Genomic DNA, 22,573 nt, shown 5'->3' on the forward strand with positions numbered 1-22,573 from the left:
CCTAGCAACCCAAAGGTCGGCACTGCTTTCAACTTCACAGGATTTAGTAAATAAATTCTGATCAAATACTGGAGAGGTTTTAATTTAATCAGCTATACCTTCTCGTAAAATAATCTCTAGCTTGGGTCACTGAAGTATGTAGAATTTATCATTTGTACCACAGCCTGGTGATGACATATGTTAATACGCTTCAGGCTTTCTTGTTTTAATCTAAATAGATTTCAGAGAGTTTATTTATTTTTCTTCATTTATTTATTATTTCCTGTTCCAGTATAAAAAAAACAGACTTTGCATGTGGGAACCGACAGCCATCTAGCCAAACTATAGAGTCAGAAGCATTTAGAATTTGGAGGAATACAAGATGGTGAACTTCGTCGTTTTCTTCTCAAAATCAGACAGTTTCAAGATGCGAAATATGATAAATGATTGATCGGAAGGGGTGCCTCCTCGATCAACAGATTTGGGTTCATCGCATTTCTTTTTAAAGATTGCTGTTTATTAGTTTAATAAATGTCACGAGGGCTACCATAACTAATACGATTCAACAGTATAATTGAAAATCTACTAGAACTTTAAAAAAGCGTCACGATTGCTCGATGGTCATGCTGAGAATTGTCAATCTAAAATATTAAGTTTATTTAGAAATACAATAGGTTCTTTCACTTATCTTTTCCAAAGATTACTTCTATTATAAAGAAGTAAACTTAAAGAACTTTGCAATTGTTCTAGGACTCTATAATGATCTTGTGCATGTCTGTGTGTTTACATACATACATATATACATACATACATACATGTATATATATATATATATATATATATATATATGTATATATATATATATATATACATATATATATATTCATATATATATATACTTATATATATATATATATATATATATATATATATATATATATATAAATATATATATATATACTTATATATATATATATATATATATATATATATATATATATATATATATATATATATATATATATATGCATACACACACATACACACACTTACATTATCAATGTATGTAATGTACATATTTCGTCCCAGAAAGTCATCCATTAGTGAACACGAACTAACGTGATAGGCAATACCCCGTTTGCCTGACATACTAGAAATAGTAGCCAAATAATCTCGATTCACACCCTACCAACTTTTAAAAGAAGGAAGGCCACATTCGCTCATCGGTCTATTCAACATGAGGTTGACCTGGGGCTAAACAACCACAACAACTAATAGCATGCATTAAATAGGAAAACATGATTTTTCACTGCTGCTATGTCAAGCAGGTGGTCAACTTGTCCATTTATTAGTGCTACGAACTCTCCCACCTCTTTACCGATATTGTTAGTTCGCTACGACAAAATTAGCTTTTATGCAGCTGTACGTAGCTGAAGACAGAATTTTGATATATTCATATGTGGGTGGTGATGTAAATAACCGAGGCAATATTATAGGAATCATTTTGATGATAAATTAAGAACACAGCTCTAAGAATATTGAATATTGCGTGATAGATAGATAGATAGATAGATAGATAGATAGATAGATAGATAGATAGATAGATAGATAGATAGATAGATAGATAGATAGATAGATGGATGGATAGATAGATAGATAGATAGATAGAAGGATGGAAGGGTGACTGGATGGATGGATGGGATACTTACATATATGTTTACACACACACACACACACACACACATATGTATATATACATATATATATATATATATATATATATATACATGGTGGTTGTCTACTCCTTAAACAGAGTTTGACCACCTCCTGCACCTACACCTTAGCCCTTTCATGGCGTCTGATGTGGCTTTTTAAACCAGACAGTGTTTTGAAAAAACACCCACACAGATTGCACCTCTGATTTGCACTACCAATACCTGCAAGTAAGTTCTGCTCATTGTGGATCCTAACATGTCTTTTAAGACCCCCATTGGATTTGCAAACCCTCTGGCACACACCACATTCAAACGTGTGCACAGACATATAATCAGAATAGCTGGATGAGGTTTGTTTTCCATGGGTTCGCAGGTGAGATTTGAGGCCAGCCAAGGACAGACATGGTCTGTCACAGACTGTGCACACAAAAAGGTCCTTGTCATTCACCTTCTCAGTCTTTACATTTTTCCTTAAATGTCTCTTGAGCCCTGCTTGCATCATCCTGGCCTCTTCAAATGCTTTCACTCCACTCCACACCCTTGTTCGCCATCCAACTCGATCTGAAGCGAGGACTTCTATATCTTTTGGAGCCATTCCAATTGACTTCATAGCAGTCCTTGTGCCATCCTTAAACCTTTTTTTAGGTTTATGCCGATAACGTTTCCCCTCTGCAAGCTCACCATAAAACAGCTGTTTCGGCATGCGTTCATCTGCCATTCGAACAATATGGCCACACCATCTCAATTGGTTCCTCAAAATCATGGCTTTAATTGAGGGGATGCCTGCAGATGCAAGGATATCTGTGTTTGGAGTAAAAGAATTCCATTTAATTCTTAAAATATGACGAAGGCATTTTTGGTGGAATTTTTCTAACATTTTAAAATGCCTTTCATAACAGGTCCAAGTTTCACAGGAATACAATAGGGATGTTAAGACAAATGATTTGTAAAGAGCCAGGTGTTGTTGGACACCCTGCAGGACGAAAAATAAGACCTGTCAAAGGGCGGATGAACTCCTGAGCAGTCAACGACCATCCAACAAAATGTCTGTAAATATATATAAATATATATATATATACACATATATATATATATACATATATATATATATATATATATATATATATATATATATATATATATATATATATATATATATATATATATATATATATGTGTGTGTGTGTGTGTGTGTGTGTGTGTGTGTGTGTGTGTGTGTGTGTGTGTGTGTGTGTGTGTGTGCATATATATACACCAGTCAGCTCCAGTTCGTGTTCGAGCATTAAGTTCGTCAGTTTCCATCCAGTCTCCTCGGCTGATGTTTGTGCAGAAATTGACTTTGGAGTTCAAGTCGGTGGTGAAAGAGTCGTGGGCAGAACTTGCACGGGATGGTCAGTGCGTTTTGCCTCCTCATTCTGTTGTCAGTTCTTTGCGAAGGAGTTGGCTCCATTGCGGATAGCAGTACTCTATGCTGTCCTATCCATGCCAATCTGTTCTCATGAGGAATGCTGGATGTTAGCTTGCGCCAAGGTCCGTCAGAGCTGGTCTTTAAAACAAAATTTCGGACCTCCTCTGGGTCTTGTTCCGATTGCAAGTTCTCCGTAGAGCATGATCCTTGGGAGACGAGAGGACTCCATACGCTGGACGTGACTCGACCAGCGGAGATGATGGCGTAGACACTTGGTAGCGTGATCTTCCCATTGTATGTTGAAGATCTGTCGTAGCTTCGATTGCTGGAAGCATTCAAGGTGCTTGAAATCACGGCGGTACAACGACCAATTCTCACAAGAGTAAAGTTGGCAGGACAATGGCACGGAAGACCCATGATCTTTGTCCGGATGGTCAGCGCATGATTGAAGAATACACACTGGCTGAGTCTGCCAGAGGCAGAGTGCGCCGCCCCAATCCGGTTCTCCACATCCCTTTCACACGTGGGGATCTTCGAAAGGATACTTCCAAGTATTTCGACTTCTTCTAGGGATTGGCCGTTGATGCTAATGTTTGTGGCTGGCCTCTTCTGGCCTGGTGCAGGTTGGATCAGTGTCTTGGTCTTTAATGTGTTTACCTGCATCCCGAAGCGTTCGTAAGCCGTGTTGTAAAGATCTGCCGTCCTTTGTAGGCCATCTGCGGTCCGGCTCGGAGTAGCATTGTCATCGGCATACTGCATCTCACGGACTGAGATAGATGAGGCCCTTGCCTTTGCACGGAGGCGTGCGAGATTGAAGAATTCACCATCCAAGCGATAGCGCATGTTGATGGAAGGCGAGTCTAGTAAGATTTCGATTGAACATGGCGGCTATGTACGAAGAGAAACAGGTTGGTGCCAGGACGCATCCTTGCTTAAGACCCCCAGTGATGGGAAACGGGTCTGTGAGAGCATTTTGATGGCATACCTTACCCATCATGCCGTCGTGGAGGGAGCGCACTAAGGCAATGAAGTCCTCTGGACATTCAAACCGAGCAAGAATGGCCCACATTGCAGGACGAGGGGGGACCTTGTCAAAGGCCTTCTTTAGATCCCAGATGAACATTGCAGGCTGTTGTTGTTCCTGACACATTCTCCTGGAGTTGACGGGCACAAAAGATCATGTCGATTGTGCCTCGAGGGGGTCGAAAGCCACACTGAGACTCGGGGAGCACATCTTCCGCGAGGATGAGCAAGTGATTGAGTAGGATATGGGCGAAGATCTCACTTGCAATACTCAGGAGTGAGATGGCCCGATAGTTGTTGCAATCCTCTCGGATGGTGATGATAGTTACATCGCGGAAATCGTTCGGGGATGTCTTGCTTTCCTAGATCTTGAGGATAAGGAGCATCAGATGATTTTTCAACTCAGGACCTCCGTCTGGGAAGACACAGAAGAACAAGTAAGCAGACCTGTGGGACTCAAACAACAGGTAGAGCGGACATAGGAGAGTGCGCAGCAAAGTAAGATTAATTGGTCAATGCAAGCATTCTTCCAACGTCTCCCAGTCCTTTGTGCAAGCTGTCTACGATGTCCTGGTAAGCCAAATAATCGCTAAAGCAAGAAGATACTATGACTGGCAGCTGCGTGTTAGTTTGGGAGATTGCCGAAGTTTCCACACTACATAGTAGTAATAACATCCTGACCAAATATAATCACCTCTCAAGCAATAAGACAACAGATTCTGCTGGAACATACAGTAAGGATGAGTGCTTTGAAGAAACCATTGACAGAAAACGTACGAAGTACAAAGAATTGGTGAAGTGCCAGAACAGAGGTTCGAAAACACATTATGAAACTATAAAGATGTCTGTAGAGAGTTTGCAAGACAATCATTTTGAAAAGTCTTCAGCCTTATCAAGCTTTATTATTGAGGTGGCAACGAAGCTGCAATGAAAGATAAGATAGCTGGATTAAGATAGCTGGATCTATGGGTTGATGTCTTTTGATTCTAGGACTCATTCGGAGTATGGTGTTGAAAGACCTAAACAACCTTATGATCCGAAATCATATCGCAGAGGATGGTTCTCAGTTTATCCAGGAAACCAGAGGTATCTTGCACGCGCGCGCACACGCACACACAAACACACGTTTATGTATATGTGTGTGCATGTGTACATGCGTGTGTGTGTGTGTGTGCGTTTGCGTGCGTGCGTGCGTGCGTGCGTGCGTGCGTGCGTGCGTGCGTGTGTGTGTGTGTGTGTGTACCTGCCTGAATGAAAAAACACAAGCAAAAATCTTAGAGTAGCAATGAGTGAATCATCAGCTTCGATCAAATAAATTAACTCTACTGCATGCAGTGAATAATTGTTCTCTTCTTTATAAACCCAAATGCGCCTGCGTAAGTATTTGAATGGAGAGAGAGAGAGAGAGAGAGATAGAGAGAGAGAGAGAGGGGGGTATGTAATGAAATTAATTTATCATTGTTTACGGTGATAAAATTCTTGGCAGATTGATAGCAGCTTTAGTAGACATTATTTGAATACTAAATTAAATTAATTAAGGTGTAGCAGCACAGGTTCTAAACAAAAAAGAAAAAACACATTTGTAATTCAAATAAATTCTTGTCAAGAAGCTTGTCTCGTTTTTTAGATATATTTATATATATATATATATATATATATATATATATATATATATATATATATATATATATATTATATTTATATGTACTATATGGTAGTACATTAACTTTTTCAAATGTAAAATAAAATTCTACATTGGTTTCTACTGTAGGTATAGGTCACAAATTAGATTGGGAATGAGAACAGTTGACTAAATGGAACCAGGTAAATATTTTACATCGGAGATGCTTTGCCACACGCATCAACTGCAGGAGCAAGTCAGTGATATTGTAAGTTATTCTTCTGAATCCATTGCAGAGTTGGAAATCTTTCTGTATCATCAGTAGATATCTCCGGGTTACAAGCGTTTCGCCCCTGTACACTTCGTCTGAGTGCGGCAGCGAGAACTGAGTTAGTCTTTGGCTGCGTAAGGGTTCCACCTGCGATCTCTTGTTAATCACAACTGCAAAAGAAGTTGACTACAGTGGAATTTGAACTCGAAATGTAAAGCGATGTGAATAGATGTCAACAATTTGGCCGACTCTCTGCCCCTTCTGCTGATCCTTAATGTAATTTTAAACATTGTCATTATATCCATACATTTCAAGAGAGGGTGTAGTCAATTAGATCGCTACAATATTTGACCGAAACTTTATTTTATTGATATCGAAAGGTAAGGTTGATCTCGTATGAATTTGAACTCAGAATGTAAAAGACTACAACAAAATACAGCGAAGTACTTTGTCCGACTAACGATTTCATCAATTCATCACCTTGCTATTCCATACTATTGCATTACGAGCAATTTATTAGGTCACAATGATACCACTAAAGGTTTAAAATGTACTGTCATCATCATTATCAAGTCTCCTTAACTCGTGCAGCCAGTTGTTGGGTTGCCAGTCTATACGCTTTTGCAGTCAGATGTCGCCACTAGTCTCTCTTCTTTGTCATGCGCATCAGGATCGAGATGTTTTGAGTTGACCAGTTCTTAATGTTATTATTCAAGGACTTTCTTTGACTGCCCATCCTTCGCTCTCCCTCTATTGTGCCCTGAATGGTTTTGGACAGTGAGTTGTAGTGGGATACGTGACAGTACCAGGAAAGCTTCCGTCTTTTTATCTATCTGAGAGCGTTGACTTCCTGCCAGACAAACCTACGAGATGTGTAACAGCCATCTGAAGCACTCACGCTCAAAAATGCCTAGATTCTTCGTCGTGTCAGCTGTGAGAGTTAAATTTTCATACCCATACAGAAGGAGTGAAATCACCAAATATTAAATAGCGTTTCTCTAAGTGGGCAGTATCATCCCAGGGGCAGAGTGGGCGCTGGGGACAAAAGGAGTGGTTGGAGACGAGAAATGCACCTGTACGGTTCTTTTTTTTTAATCTTTGCTTTTGTTTTTAATATCAATTTTAAAATTTTTTTTAATGCATTAGTATGATAAGCCACTGCTTGGTATTGCCCTGGTGCAGTACGAGGCAGTGGCTCATGCCTTCTGATCTTAAGTGACTGGAAGTGTTATCATGTACATTGTTCTGTCTTGGTATAAAAGATGGGCTACAGCAAATATTCTGCTCAATACCACAGATTTGCTTGTCAGTTGTTTGACTTTAACCAGTTGAGCATGTCCCTTAGTGGCTGATGATATGTGCATCTCTGATCACGAGCAGAAGTAGTGGGGGAGCATCATAGCCATGTGCTGAGGGGAATTCTTTGGGGTTTGGATAATTCACCTTTGGAAACATGGGTGTCTTTACAATGAAGACAGTGTAGCGGAAGCATAGTGATTTCATATTAACCCCCACCCATCCCCCCACGTATTTCATTTTACGCTCTTCCTCGGTAACTTGAAATTGTGTTCGTATAACCTGCAGGTAGGATGAAATCAATTTCAAATTACCCCTAGGTGGTAGTTGGAAGCTTTCAAATTACTCAAAGCACTTATTTAGAGAAGCAGCAGCACTAGCAGTAGTAGTAGTAGCAGCAGTAGTAGTAGTAGTAGTAGTAGTAGTAGTAGTAGTAGTAGTAGTAGTAGTAGTGGTTGTGGCGGCGGCGGTGGTGGTGGTGGTGGTAGAGGAGGAGGAGTTTGGTTGTTGTCGTGGTGTGGAACACGGCTCAGACTAACCCGAGATGGCAAGGTGATAAAACTAAATCGATTTTAGATTATGGAGAAGCAACAGGCACAGGAGTTAGATTGAAGTCTTTTTATACCAGGCTCAAGTCACTAACTTTTGGTCTCTTAACAGGTATTTTAGTTGTCAATTTGCTCGCGTATCAACGGTTTCGTTAAAGGCATTTAGCGAATCAGAACTGAATCACAGATTGATATTGATTTTTTTTTTAAACATTGGATTAAGATCTAATTTCTTTTTTTTTTTTTTTTTGTAAATGAAGGTTGTTACCGAAAAAAGGCTCCATGTATTACTGTTATTTTATATACCCCTAGTCAGATGGAATTCAAAATGACTTTTTAATCGACTCGGCCGAGGAAAGATGACTCAAATTAGTGCAATTATTGTAATTATTCTGAAATTTTGCTGCCTCTGACCACCCCACCACTCTGTAACAGATTAATATTGATTTCCAATTTTGGCACAATACCACGTATTTTTGGGTGGGGAAACGGAGAATATGGTCGATTAAATCGAAAACAATACTTGATTGATATTTTATCGACTACAAAAGGATAAAATGCAGTAAGAGCTGAACTCAGGAAAAGAATTGGCAAGAGAGCAGTCTTGAATTTTTAAGAAAGGTACATAGGATATTAAAACGTTCATATTTTTTTTTACCCAATGCAAAAGCGAAACGGGTGCGATTGCAGTTTACCCTTGACTTACTGTGAGTTTAATTCTGGTTTTATGAAGCTCTCATATCACAACAAATTTATATGCAGCTGGAATAGTAAGACGTCAGATGTTTTTATTCCAAGCTTAAATCTCAATGGGTTCGACTTCTTGCGGGGTCGATAAAATAAATATCTGCCAAAAACGATGGTCTATCTAATTGACTGGGTACTTTCTAAAAATATTGGTTTCAAATTTTGGCACAAGGCCAGCAATTTCGAGGAAGTGAGTAAGTCGGTTACATCGACCCCCAGTGCTAGATTGGTACTTAGTTTATCGACGCCGAAAGGATGAAAAGCAAAGTCGACTCCGGTAGTATTTGAACCCAGAACATAAAGACGGACGAAATGCCGCTAAGCATTTTTCACGGTGTACTAACGATCCTGGCAGCTTGCCGCTTTACTCCCTAAAAATGTTGATCTTCTTTGTGTTCTTAATCATAACACTTCATTTCACGTCACTCCAGTCTACTCAGCTGGCAAAAATGAGTAACACTGTGATGGACTGGCGTCCCGTCCAGGTGGGGATTTTATATGCCATGGAAACCGGGAAACCAGACTTTATGAGTTCGTATGACTCGAGAAGGAAACGTTAAACATGTGAAGGCACATAGCTCGGTAGTTAGAGTGTCGGGCTTACAATCATGAGCTAGTGAGTTCGATTCTTCCCGGACCGGGCTGTGTGTTGTGTTCTTGAGCAAAGCACTTTATTTCAAGTTGTTCCAGTTCACTCAACTGTAGACATGAGTTGCGACGTCACTGGTGCCGAGTTATATTGGCATTTGCCTTTCCCTTCGATATCAGTGACATGGAGAGGGGAAACTGGTATGCATGAGTGACTGCTGGTCTTCCATAAACAACCCTGCCCGGACTTGTACCTCGGAGGGGAACTTTCTAAGTGCAATCCCATGGTCATTCATGACCGAAAGGGTCTTTATATAAAAGCTCTAATACTGAGACAAGATTGTAAATTTAGGTAGGAAATATTCGATTGAAATCAGCTCTCAATATTGACAGGTATTATATTTTATTAACTCCGGAAAGATGAAAACCAATGCTGAAGTGTGTATGAAGCTAGAAGTGTTGTAAATTTTTGCTAGTATTGAATATAACATCGTATAATAGTGAAATACGCACGACTATATTTCAATTACATAACTATTTCTCCTCGAATAAATACATTTGAGAAAGACGTGTACATCTTGTTTCCTCTCACTTATTCTAAATTTGAGTCGGTACGCTTCGGAAGAAGATCAATATGGAGGAAATTATGAAACCGTTTCTGAAACGTTTTATCTAGACAGGCTTTATGTTGTGTGTGTGTGTGTGTGTGTGTGTGTGTGTGTGTGTGTGTGTGTGTGTGTGTGTGTGTGTGTGTGTGTGTGTGTGTGTGTGTGTGTTTGTTGTGTTTTTTTTTTTTAAAGATTGTTCTGCTCTTGCAAAATTTAGCTCAATCTAGTTAAAAGATTTATAGAACTTGGTTAATGCTTAAATGAGTTTCCTCAACTGTCACGCATCTCAGAAACAATCAATTTTGATTCTACTTAACTTCAATGATTTATCGGCAGACCAGTATTTCCAGGATCAATTCACCATATAAACTATAATACAAGACAATATAATTGTCGGTTCATCTTCGGTTATAGTTCGCTATTTCTATAACCATGCTTTATTTATTTATTTATTTATTACATGTATTATTTGTGCTTTAAAAAGTTTTTCACTTGCTCTTTATATATTCTATAATGTTTTTCATCTTCATCCCACACTTCACACACTACATACATACAAACATACATACATACACACACGTGCATTGTTAACTGTCAAAAAAAAGAGTACTGAATACTGTAATAGAGATGAATGACATTTTATTTTGGTCGAGTCTGAGTGGCAAGCTTGCAGAATCGTTAATACGCCGGACAAAATACTTAACAACATTTCGTCCAACTTTACATTCTGAGTTCAAATTATTCCGAGGTCGACTTTGCCTTTTATCCTTTTGTAAGTGTTGATAAAATAAGTACTAGGTGAGCACTGGGGTCAATGTAATTGATTAGCCCGCTCCCCCAAATTTCAGGCCTTGTGCCTACAGTAGAAAGAATTTTGTGTCTGGTGAAACTCGACTCTCCCCCCACCCACCTCCATCCCAACCTCTCCTTAATTTGTAGCCTTATACATTCGTGACAAATTGTTATTTTTTTTTTTTAAATACGTTTTCGATTGTCAGGAGAACAGATGGTGCGATTTCATTCACACATCTAGGTTCCTATGCCAGATATCATGTATTGTTTTCTATTCAAACCCGAAATATGTTTCTCTATTTCAAAAACAGTTATTCCAAACAAAGAGTGTTGTGCTCCCTATCTCGTGAGCTGAGTTTGCAAGCTGACTCTAATTCTCAGTTAAAGCTAAATCACTTCATTATACGCCGCTAGTTCTCTTGGAAAAGTCATGACTACATTTTTCTCTTCATCACTCTATCGATTTATACATTCTCTTTCCCGAGTAGAAGTACTTATGAAAAAGTACATGCTTCGTAAAGAATGACAGAAGTCGAATTTCGAAATGACTTTTATTCTCGGTTGCTTCTCATTTCCTCACTCCAGGATTCTTACAATAAATATCAATAATGTACCCAGTTAGGGTGTTTCGGCAGCATATCGATTAAACATCACACTTTTAAAACAAATGTACTCTAGCGCCTCACCAAATTTTTTTTACAATACAGACCTGACCTTTATAATGTGAAATTGTTTGCTTACTTACAGACTTTGGGTACAAATCTCACTGTAATCAAAACAAATTAGGGTAAATTTCTATTTAAGAATCATCGTGTTTTGAGTATTGAATTTGTCATTAAAAAAATAATATCAAAATATTTTATTACAAGAATTTATACTGAATGCAAAGTATATTGCTATCGGTTTGTATAGATTAAAAGCAGGAAAAAATAGGCTGATGTGAAAATTATGTCTTTTCTTAAGATATATTAGTCTGAGGAAAAGAGAGTTACATGACCCTCAACAGATCAACCGACTATACTGTACTTATCCTAGAGTGTAGTGTTTCTTTTCGAGGGTCCTGTATGCTGGGTGTGTGAGAATTGAAAAGGAGGCAGACAAATTGTCATGTTTAAATACAGTTAAGATGGTTTGCAATATTTAATTTATCAAATACAATGGCAAAGAAAGAAGAATTACATGAGGGCAAAATCTGTTTTGTTTTCTCATTAAAATTAAAAAGAGACGATAATGTCACTAATATTTTGGTGAGGATCTTGTCAGTTTGAGAACTTCTATAATAGTTAAAAGCTCCCGTCAGTCAGGGCCGACCATATTTTTGCATTTACAAGACTGAGCAAGGATTTTCTTGTGGAAGACAAGCAGTTGCCACCACATGCAAATCTCTCCTGTCCACACTGCCAATGTTTTCCAAGAGAAAGACCACTGAAATACATTTGATGTTTAGTTCGAAATTTAACGGGTTAGTATTGGAGGAAAACGGGATTAGGGAGTTGATACTAGGGATGGTATTGAATAAAAGTTTTAATATGGAATTTTGTGTCTCACCTACTAAACAGGTGTGTCGAAAGAGGATTGAGGGTGACAGTTTGTTTCCAGAAAAAAAGTAGAAGAGATACTGGAAAAATTAATCAGTACAGTCCTGATTGCGTATGTGAGTGGTGTCTATATTACACCAGATTTGTGAACAATAATCTAACATAGATAGTACTTTTGTTATCTAAAAGGTGAACAATTGCAGTGACAACTAATCTGAATGATGTCGTCTTGGATATAATAGGAGAGCGCGCTATTGCATCGATGATGCGGTCTAATAATACCGAAATTTGACTAGAGTTGTCACTGCACTGCCAAATATAAAATTCAGTTTCCACTGCACCTTGTTTGCAATAAAATCTAATCAGTTTAAATTACTGTCGATAGTATCACTATGACCTGGTGTGCCGATCGCTGGCTCATGGACTGCCGAAGATACTTATATAGAGAGAAATGCATGACAGGACTCGTCATGTTGGCGCTCCGAGGCTACGATAAACTAAATCAAAGCTTTCATCCACTCTTACTGCTTTTCTTTATGTATTTCTTTACATGAGATACTCCAATTTAATATTGTTCCATATTAGTGTCGCAGTATGTTTAAGACCTGCTGCTTGTGATAAATCATTAAAAATTTAGAGAGTACTTAGAGCGTCGTATGGAATCCCTTTATGCGTTATGTGTTCAGGTTCTATGTCAATGTTTACTTTGCTTGCCTCCGTGTGTGTGTGTGTGTGTGTGTGTGTGTGTGTGTGTGTGTGTGTGTGTGTGTGTGTGTGTGTGTGTGTGTGTGTGTAAGATATAAAGCTAACTTTGTAAAATTTTAACCCAGAACGGGTAGCCTAAGGGATACCGCTTGACACTCAATTGACACTACAAACTTGATTCCTTCGTCCTATTTTTAATATCTCTGCAAAATCGCAGATGATCTTTGATGTTTGTCCATGGTAGGTTTTTTATTTTATTGCTGGACGTCTGGCAACTAGATTGAACTATTTCTGCAATAAACCTCTTAATGTCTTAGCGGAGAATTTTACTGCTGCTAGTTACTGTGCTTGCACAGTACTGCTAAATGTAAACGATGATGTAACGCTAAGACGATGAATCATACAATCAGTTTGAAGGTTTGTGATACGATGTTCGCCTGATCTGCTAGATGATTTGTATTCACCTGTATGATGAAAACTGTCCAGGTAGCACTAATAGATATTTTTATCTGAGGTGATACATAACTGACTAACGGCTAGGAAAATTATCAATTCAACGGAAAGAATCAATTTAAGCTCACTTTTTCAAACGATAATAGTTTAATAAATTTATGAAATGTTGATGCCTCTTGCAGTCTCATAAATATCAAATAGAAGATGAAATAGAAAATAATATTTCATTATTCATATATTATAATAGATTAACTTTATAACTAGCAAATATTTAATAGGTAATCAGTTTTCATTTTTATATATAAAAAAAAAAATATTGAGAAAAATACTAAATTTCCTCTTTGTGTTCAAACATATGACCAAACTGTATACATACATACATACACAAGCATACAAACATGTATACATACATACATACACAAGCATACAAACATGTATACATACATGCACATATATAAGCATACACACGTACACATACACACGCGCGCACACACACACATATACACGTGCGCGCAGGCGTGTATCATAGTCAGGGACCAGGTCGTAGATGTGCGACGAAATGTTTTGATACTTCATAATAGACTGTAAAATTACGAAACGAACAAAGAAATGAATATAACAGCTTTCATGTCGTTAAATAATGTCTAAATGATTTCCACGCGATAACTTTTACAAGCAAACTCGCGCGCGCGCGCATGCATATTTATGTGTTTGTATGTGCTTATTCGTGTGCGTGTGCGTGTGTAAACATGCATTCAGCTCTGTCAGTAAATTTGCAGATTACAATGCGCATCTACGCTTTATGACAAAATTTATGTGTATATGTGTGTATGTATTTGAGTGTACGTGCGCGCGCGCGCGTGTATGTATGCATGTATGTATGTATGTAGGTAGGTAGATATGTATTCCAGGGCCGGATCGACACAACTAATTACTATCAATATGGAGTTTACCAACGCATCGCTTCTGTAGTGAAGCGTGCGGACTGCACAGAGAGGTCACTTTCAGGATGGAGATGAGACAAATTTGGCCAAGGCTGGCATTACGTTTGAGGAAGAGGGGAACCAAGCTGGCAATTTGTACAGGCGACTTAAAACACACTACGTTACTCTACTGCAACGCTATGCATATTCTTACAGCTGAAAGTTATATCCTTTGGCAGGTTATACGTGGCGCCATAACCAAGTCTTGATCATCATAGCTAGTGCACAAATAATAATATAACAGCATCACTGTAATGAGAATTAACGGCAAGCCTGTTTTCCTGAAGAGAGGCCGAGAAAAGGTTACTCAGAGTATAGACCGGTGGTTCTCAATCAGGGTTCAAATGTCCTTTGAGGTTTTATATAAGAATTTTTTGTTGAAATTTATGTACAATAAATTGGTTATACTTCTACGATACACAGAATATTTCAACCATATTTTCATACAATTCTTAATAATGATTTCAAATTTTGGCACAAGGCCAGCAATTTGGGTGCGGGGGTAAGTCGATTGCATCGATCTCCAGCGCACAACTGGTACTTATTTTATCGACTCTGAAAGGATGAATAGTAAAAATCGACCTCGATAGAATTTGAACTCAGAGCATGGATGACGGACGAAATGCCGCTAAGTATTCTGCCCGGCCTGCTAACGATTCTGCCAGCTCGCCGCCTTGTACAACTCATAATAATAGTCACTTATAAAAATATAATAGGATTTTTTAAACATCGAATGGCCAAGAGTGGGGCCGTCCGAGTAAATTAGGAATCAAAGGAGTCCATAGGTAAAATGGTTGAAAAACACTAGTGCAGACTAAAGAAAGCAGAGGTAGAGACTTCTGGACAGAGCTAATGACTTGTTGCTGCTGGATGTGAGGAACACAGCCGTAATCCCAATTCAAATTGCATTAAAAAGCAACGCTAACAGCTCTATAGAATGGTTTGATCTAACAATACGAAAAAGTCCGAATTGTAGAGTTAACAGTGCCTAGGGAAGGCAGGAGAGTGTGGGTACATGAAAGGAAATGATTAAGATAGGAACTCATAAGGCGTGTGAGGCACAAGAATAGCAATGTACTCGTATAGTGCTTCTAGAGGAGATGGCATGTCGTGGATTTGTAATTAAATCAATGGTGTCCGTCCGACTTTGTCAATGAACTTGGGAGAAACGGTAGAGCCACGGTTTGCGAACTGCAAAAGGAAGCAGAGAAAATTTAACCGTCGATATGGTAAGAGTTTGTGAGAGAAAGACAAAAGCTGAAAGTATAAAATAAATCCTCAAAAATAAATAATTATTAGGTGGCTGCTGTTGCTCCTATTTTCGTAAAGTGATTGCATAGATGACAGCAAGAAAGATGCATTCTGTGATATGGGTCAAAAAGAACCTTTACATTCCCTGATAGCATCAATACTATTCAGTATACCTGGAACGAGTGGTTCTGTTAGGTGATTAAATCGTTGCGATCCTCTGTCAACAGCTGATGAAGTGTAAGCTCTATGGAAGTTGATTTTTGTGGATTTTTTTAATGAATTACTCAGAGACAATAGCACTAACTTTTTTTTTTCGGGATCACTGACACTTATATGGGGAATGAAAGAGGATAAAAAAAAAAGGCATGACTATTGTGTTTGAATCAGGTCTAATTCTGGTCCGACTGCTTGCAACTAAGTGGATTCCACTAAAAACACCGAATGGTGTTAAAGAGGGTGAAGAAATGAATTTAACACCTAAAGATAGATATAGTCCATCGGAGGGACTTCCACGCATAGTCTGTCCATGGAATTCCATTTACAACACCGGGTCAACCCGTGCCGACAGTAGAAGATAACTTTGCCTAAAATGTTGCACAGTGGGATCAAACGTGGTCTCACAGGATTACCAAACAAACTTATTAAATATACAGCCATGCCGGCGCTCCAAAGGACGAACGTTCAAATGAATAGAAGCGAGAGCTCAGTTGTAAGTTTGAACCCGAGTCTGGTTAATTGACGTATTCGAGTAATTACCGCCCTACCACAATACGTAAAGCAACTGTCAGCTTTGTTATTAAACGTTTACATGAGGAATTCTATTAAATATGGCAAATATATTTTCTCTTGCTTCTCTTCAAAGAATCGGATATAATCTTCCCGAATGTTACCTATAATATAGGCTTGACCAGTAATATTTAAAATATAAATCGCTTTGTGGATATACCCCAACCACTATAAATAAATAAACAACCACCCATCAATTATATATATATATATATATATATATATATATATATATATATATATGTATGTATGTATGTATATGTATATATATATATGATCGTTTTGTGAGAATTAGTATTAACTGAATTATGAACATGCACACACACATGTACACATTAAGCATACTTTATACCACCGAGTCGCGTGAAAAAAATATCCCTTTCAGTAAAAATTCTCTTGTACCTTTATTTATGAGCCACAGAAACTACCATTTTAAGGCTGCAAGTGTCGCAAGATTAACTAACAGTAACAGTAGTATTCTTAACGTAATAATGAACATGACGAGAGCACTACTTGCACTGCTACTGGTTTGACTGTAGTGCTCCTAGACATAAGCAGCAGCAGCAGCAGCAGCCGCTATTGGTAAATTACAGTTAGGCGAGCTTCAGCTGAACTAGTCGTCAGCTCTGTCAGTCGCTGGATTTGGCTGTGATGTGTAGTGTTTGTTATAAGCTGAACTCTCCACTTCCTAATGCTAGCGCCGGCGTGTTGTGTGTACAGGATACACACACAAGCTTTATTCTAATCAACGAAAACATTTCTTTTCATTTACAAACAAGGAATTGACTGTATGTGTAGATAATTTTTTTAATCGAATTTAGAGTGCAGAAGTAAAATTTCAAAAACAAAGCAAAAAAATTAAAAAAAGAACTTTATTTTAAGTTGTAATTTATTATATCTATTTTAATGTTATTCGAAACACTACGCAAACGTTTTCTGTTAGAATACACAGTGTTGGTCTTATCCAGTGAAGATCTTTGACTTCAGTTTCCTTTACATCTGCTTATTCCATCATGTCGTCCCCTCCACAGAGATTCACTGTCGTAGAAGCTGATGAAGAAGTCCCACTTGGCGAGGTTGGTGAATCAAGTCCAACTAAAGGTAATGACAGCAAGGGGAACCAACAGCGCGATTATGGATCTGTACCTTCATCTTCTCCAACATCCCCATCCGGAGAAATACCAACTATTAGAATCATTGATGACAACAACGGGAAATCTGCTAACTACGGTAGGTCTTTCTTTCTTCCTTCTCAGTTTCTAGCATTCTTCATTCATTCATTCATTTCTTGTTTATTTGTTTCTATTGTATCTAAATGAGATGTTGGCGAGTGCCAAATAGATTATACTGCAACCATATTACATCACAAGAATACTAGATCTTTCCTTATGGTCATTTCAAGGTAGAAATTCTTCAACATTAATCTAACCTTGAATGGAAAATTTGCGGATATTTGTAATTTCCCAAATCGCTTTTTAAAATCTTCCTAAGTTCTGATTTCTCGCTTTCTGTGTTATCAATGTATTATGGATATTATTGATTTCTGTCTGAGGCACAAAGCCAAACATTTGTAGAAAGAAATGGGATTGTGTGGAGTTCATCCATTTCTTGGTGGTCACAAATAGCATCATTCTTAATAACTATCAAGGTTAGAAATTATAATTGTTACTACGAAAGGATTCGTCTTCTCCCTATCATTATTCCTTCAAATTGCGTGCTTAAAAGAACACAAAAGAAAACTTGTGGAAAATACAATTGATATCTGAAAGATGTTGCGACGTGGTTAACTGGTGTTGTAATATATGCAGTGGGGTTCAGAATTTGGAAAGAAAACCAAAAAAGAGAAATAGGTAGCACTGTCATTTTTATCAAAATACGTATGAAGTAAGAAAGACTAGTTGTTGGTGGGTAGTTGAACAGGAAAATGGTTGCGATTCTTATATATTTTTAATTTTTAATTATTCTATTAAATTCGGCGTAGGGTCATAGAGGAACATTTAAACAATTATTCATTTGTTATTATGACGTGGAAGTCTATGAATAAAGTCAGTGCTTGTGTTGTAGTGTTTGGTGTGTGCGCTTGTGTTTTAGAGTGTGTGTGTGTGTTCGTAAGGGGTGAGGACAGAGTAATTAAGGGGTAGATTAGTCAGATCTTCCTCCATTTCCGCCCCCATCCATGCTATGTTTTATTCGTTTATTTATTATCAATATTATTATTGTTATTATTATCAGTATTATTATTATTATTATTATTATTATTATTATTGCTGTTATTATTGACTTACTAGGATCTTGCGTCGACACTTAAATCTTTCAAGTTGTATTCATTGTTGTTGTAATCAGTTCTGCTACTTAAACCTATACTCACTTAATTAGTACTGTCATATTCCAAATTAAGATAGATAGATAGATAGATAGATCGTGCGTGCGTATGTAAGTGCGTGCGTATGTAAGTGCGCTCGTGGCGCGTGTGTGTGAGCGTAATCAATGTTTCTCAAGAACATTTGCTTTGCGGGGAAATAGTCATTTGTGAGGGATCGAGAAAAAAAAAACAACATATGAATAAACAATAAAAATAATTTAATGTAAAACCCCTCAAAAAAAATCTGTTCGATGGCCTTTTTCATTCTCTCTTTCCTTTTTTCTTTTATATATTTATATATATATTTGATTTGTCAAGGATCAGTTAGCAATGTTTTCATCGCTTCCTGCAACAGAAAATGCGGCGAGGGAGGGGGAGAACACATGACCAGCAATTCTGTAATGACAGGTGTCAGTCGACAAAGATGTCTAACTGGTGTTTAAATTTTTGTAAAACGATTCCTTCTTTATATTTACGTTTCATTTTACATTTATTTTGTAGTGGTTACTGGTCACCGGAATAATTATTAGACAAAACAAACAAACAAACAAAAAATACCAATTAGGAGCAAAGAAATTTTCTAGCTTCATGTTTTTCTTTCAATAAATATTTTTTTAAAAGTTCCAACAATAATTGAGATAAATCCGAAATTCTATATTTCTCTGTATCCTCGTATTTAATTATTTATTTCTTGCCTTCTTTTCGGGTTTCGTTGCATTTTATTTCACAAAATATTTACTATTTCTTTGTTTTGCAATCAAAACACGACGTTTCTTTACTTCTTTCTACGCTTTATTTTATTTACGTTTTTTAATTCTTTTTGTCACTTTTGAGAGAAGAGATTAAGTTAAACGTCATCCAATCTTAGCCAACAGAATGAACAGAGATAGGCACGATCTGCTTAAAATACCAATAAATCCATTCCTCACATCATTTGCTACCGTCTTTTACAAGGACACTTTTTCAATGAAATCTAAGGTGCAGTGTCTTAAAGACACGATGGTCAAAGCTGGAGCAGCTAAGATCATCTCAGCGGCGCTCGATGGGGGGATCACTAAAACAACGACATAGCATATATACATTGGTTGTATATATGTGCAGACGTTCACGAGCATTTGTATTAATATGCAAAAGTTTATATATGCATTTACGGATGCTATGCACAATATCGTATGTACGTATATAGCTACGGGTGTACATGCACGCAGGTATGCATATGAGGGCATTTACATATATTGATGTAAATGAATATAAGCATATTGGTGTAGATGTATATGGATATACAGTTACACCAATGTATGTGCATATGAACGATGTACATTGGTGGATGCATATATATAGCATATATAAACACATATGCATAATGGTGTGTGTGTGTGTGTTACATACACAAGTTCATATAAGTATGTGTGAGTGTTTGTGCACAAAAAGATATAGACGTGTGTGTGAGTGTATTCGAATATTACGATGTGTATATTTGTGTAGGTAGATAGATAGAGAGAGAGAGAGAGAGAGATAAGAGACAGAGAGAAAGAGATAGATAGATATAGATACATTGAAAATTCAATATTAACTTATTACCTTCAAGTTATACATTGTTATTGTAAAGATTTTTCATATTTCTTTATTACTACCGAAGATTAAACTTGACCATTAGTTATGCTTATAATATAAAACGTTTGAGAAAAAAAACTGTATTTAGATAAACACGGACATAATCATATTGGTATGCTTATCTGTGTGTGTGCGTGCAAATATTCATATCTGTGTATCATCCACCTCTGGATATATATATATAAATATATATATGTATATATACACACACAGACGCACATGATATATATATATATATATATATATATATATACACACACACACAGGCGCATATAATAATTATATATATATATATACATATATATAATATATATTTATATACATATATGCATATAATATATATTTACATGCGTATAATATATATATATATACATGCATATAATTATATCTATATATACATGCATATAATATTATATATAGATGCATATAATATATATATATATAGATAGATAGATGCATATAATATATATATATACATATATATAGTTCTATATAATATATATATATATACATATATATATAGATGCATATAATATATATATATATACATATATATATACATGCATATAATATATACATATATAGACATGCACATATATATATAATGTATGTATACATAATACGTGTGTGTGAGTATATATATATGCATATAATTATGCATTTATATGTATATGTGTACATATACATATATATGCATTACACAATAAATAGTGTGTGTATATATATATATATATATATATATACACACACACACATACTCACATATATACACATACACACATATAAATATGAAAACAAATATTTAAATTTAGATTTATATACATTTCTAAATTATTAATTTTGATAAATATATATCTCCAACCCCGTCCTCATTTACTGCTTGCTTTCCATATTTGCATGTGTTGAATGCATCTTCATAGAGAGAATAAGCATGGATTCAAGAGTGCTGCTCACCTACATAGGTTGACAGATCTCTTCTTGCATCCATTTCATTTTGTCTTTAGATGCTACAGCATCATAACATAGCAAACACCATCCACTTCACAAAGTTAAATGAATGCATTTGTTTGTTTGTTTTTGGGGGGGATTTTTGTCTTTTTTTTTTTTTTGACACCAGTATGAAGTGTCTCAACCTTGACAAAAACTATGAAACTCTCAAATTCTCATACTTTAGAGCAGGAATCAGGGGAGCTTTTTTTAACCAATTACCCCAAAATATAGTTATTTACACTGACGTTATCCATTTGATTTGAAAGGAAGAAAATCATAGATTCTTTAAATTCAAAAGGTTTATTGAATCTGTTTATATGAATCTATTTAACATCCATTACATTGGATAGATGCAATTTTGCCAGAAGAAAAATTTCTGTCATAACAAGGAACACATTTTTTTTTTTTTTATGTAATTTTACTTATGCCTAATGAGTCCTCATTACCCCAAGAATTTCATTTTTACCCCATTTGGAGTAATTTACTCTTGGTTCGCCAACCCCTGCTCTAGCGAGTGGTGTACATTTATATGGGGTGTATTTTTGCATGCACCAGCACTAGAAAGGTGGCTATGACATCAACATGACTGAAGATACTTCAGAACACTATGGCTCTGCTCACTTACTAGCTGCTTTGTAGAAGCATGAGTGACAGAACATGAAGCATGAGTGACAGAAGTATAAATGGTAGCAATGAGAGGAATCTACCATAGGAGGTGAAGTGGTAGGAGTAGTCAATACTCTGCAATAAGTACTTTACAGTCAAGGCAACAGGCAAAGTGACTAAGATTTCAGAGAGATGACAGATGCCCATGTGATCAAAGATGTGAGGGAGAAGGAGGATGACTACTCTGGCAAAGTGACATGAGATGATGATTGGATGGGTGTACAGCAGTGGAGGGTGAGGAAGGAGTGAACTGGGCACAAGTAGTCTAAGGTAACCACTTATACACAGGTAATGCATTGTGCTGGAAGGGACAAGTGATGAGTGTTGTGACAGGGGGGTGGTGGAAAGCAAGGGTGTCTTGTACACACACACACACACACACATATACACACACACACTGACACACATAAGTGTATATACATGTGTTTGTGTGTCTTATGTAATATGTATGGGTGTGTGTATAAATGTGTGTGTGAGTATATGTATATGTGTGTATGCATGTGTGTCTGTGTGTATGCAGGCATGGTTGTTTGGTTAAGAATCTGGCATCACGGTCTTGTGGTCTCAGGTTTGGTCTCACAGTGCATCACCTTGGGCAAGCATTTTGTACTATATCCTCAGGCCAACCA

At 36.9% G+C, this 22,573-nt stretch overlaps 1 protein-coding gene and 1 long non-coding RNA gene across 4 annotated transcripts in view; one reads left to right on the forward strand and one right to left on the reverse strand.

Moving 5' to 3' along the window:
* LOC149137530 (uncharacterized) overlaps positions 1-22,573 on the reverse strand; it is a 58,931-nt gene that overhangs the window by 22,778 nt on the left and 13,580 nt on the right. The window lies entirely within an intron of this gene.
* LOC106871151 (solute carrier family 12 member 4) overlaps positions 16,902-22,573 on the forward strand; it is a 189,380-nt gene continuing 183,708 nt past the window's right edge. For all 3 annotated transcript variants that reach the window (XM_089350456.1, XM_089350462.1, XM_089350472.1), the window contains exon 1: positions 16,902-17,542. In XM_089350456.1, coding sequence (XP_089206582.1) covers positions 17,326-17,542 — 217 coding nt within the window. In that variant the 5' untranslated portion in view covers positions 16,902-17,325. The remainder of the gene's footprint in view (positions 17,543-22,573) is intronic.

This window comes from Octopus bimaculoides, chromosome 1 (genome assembly GCF_046866305.1).
Source record: "Octopus bimaculoides isolate indiv1 chromosome 1, ASM4686630v1, whole genome shotgun sequence".
Taxonomy (NCBI): Eukaryota; Metazoa; Mollusca; class Cephalopoda; order Octopoda; family Octopodidae; genus Octopus; species Octopus bimaculoides.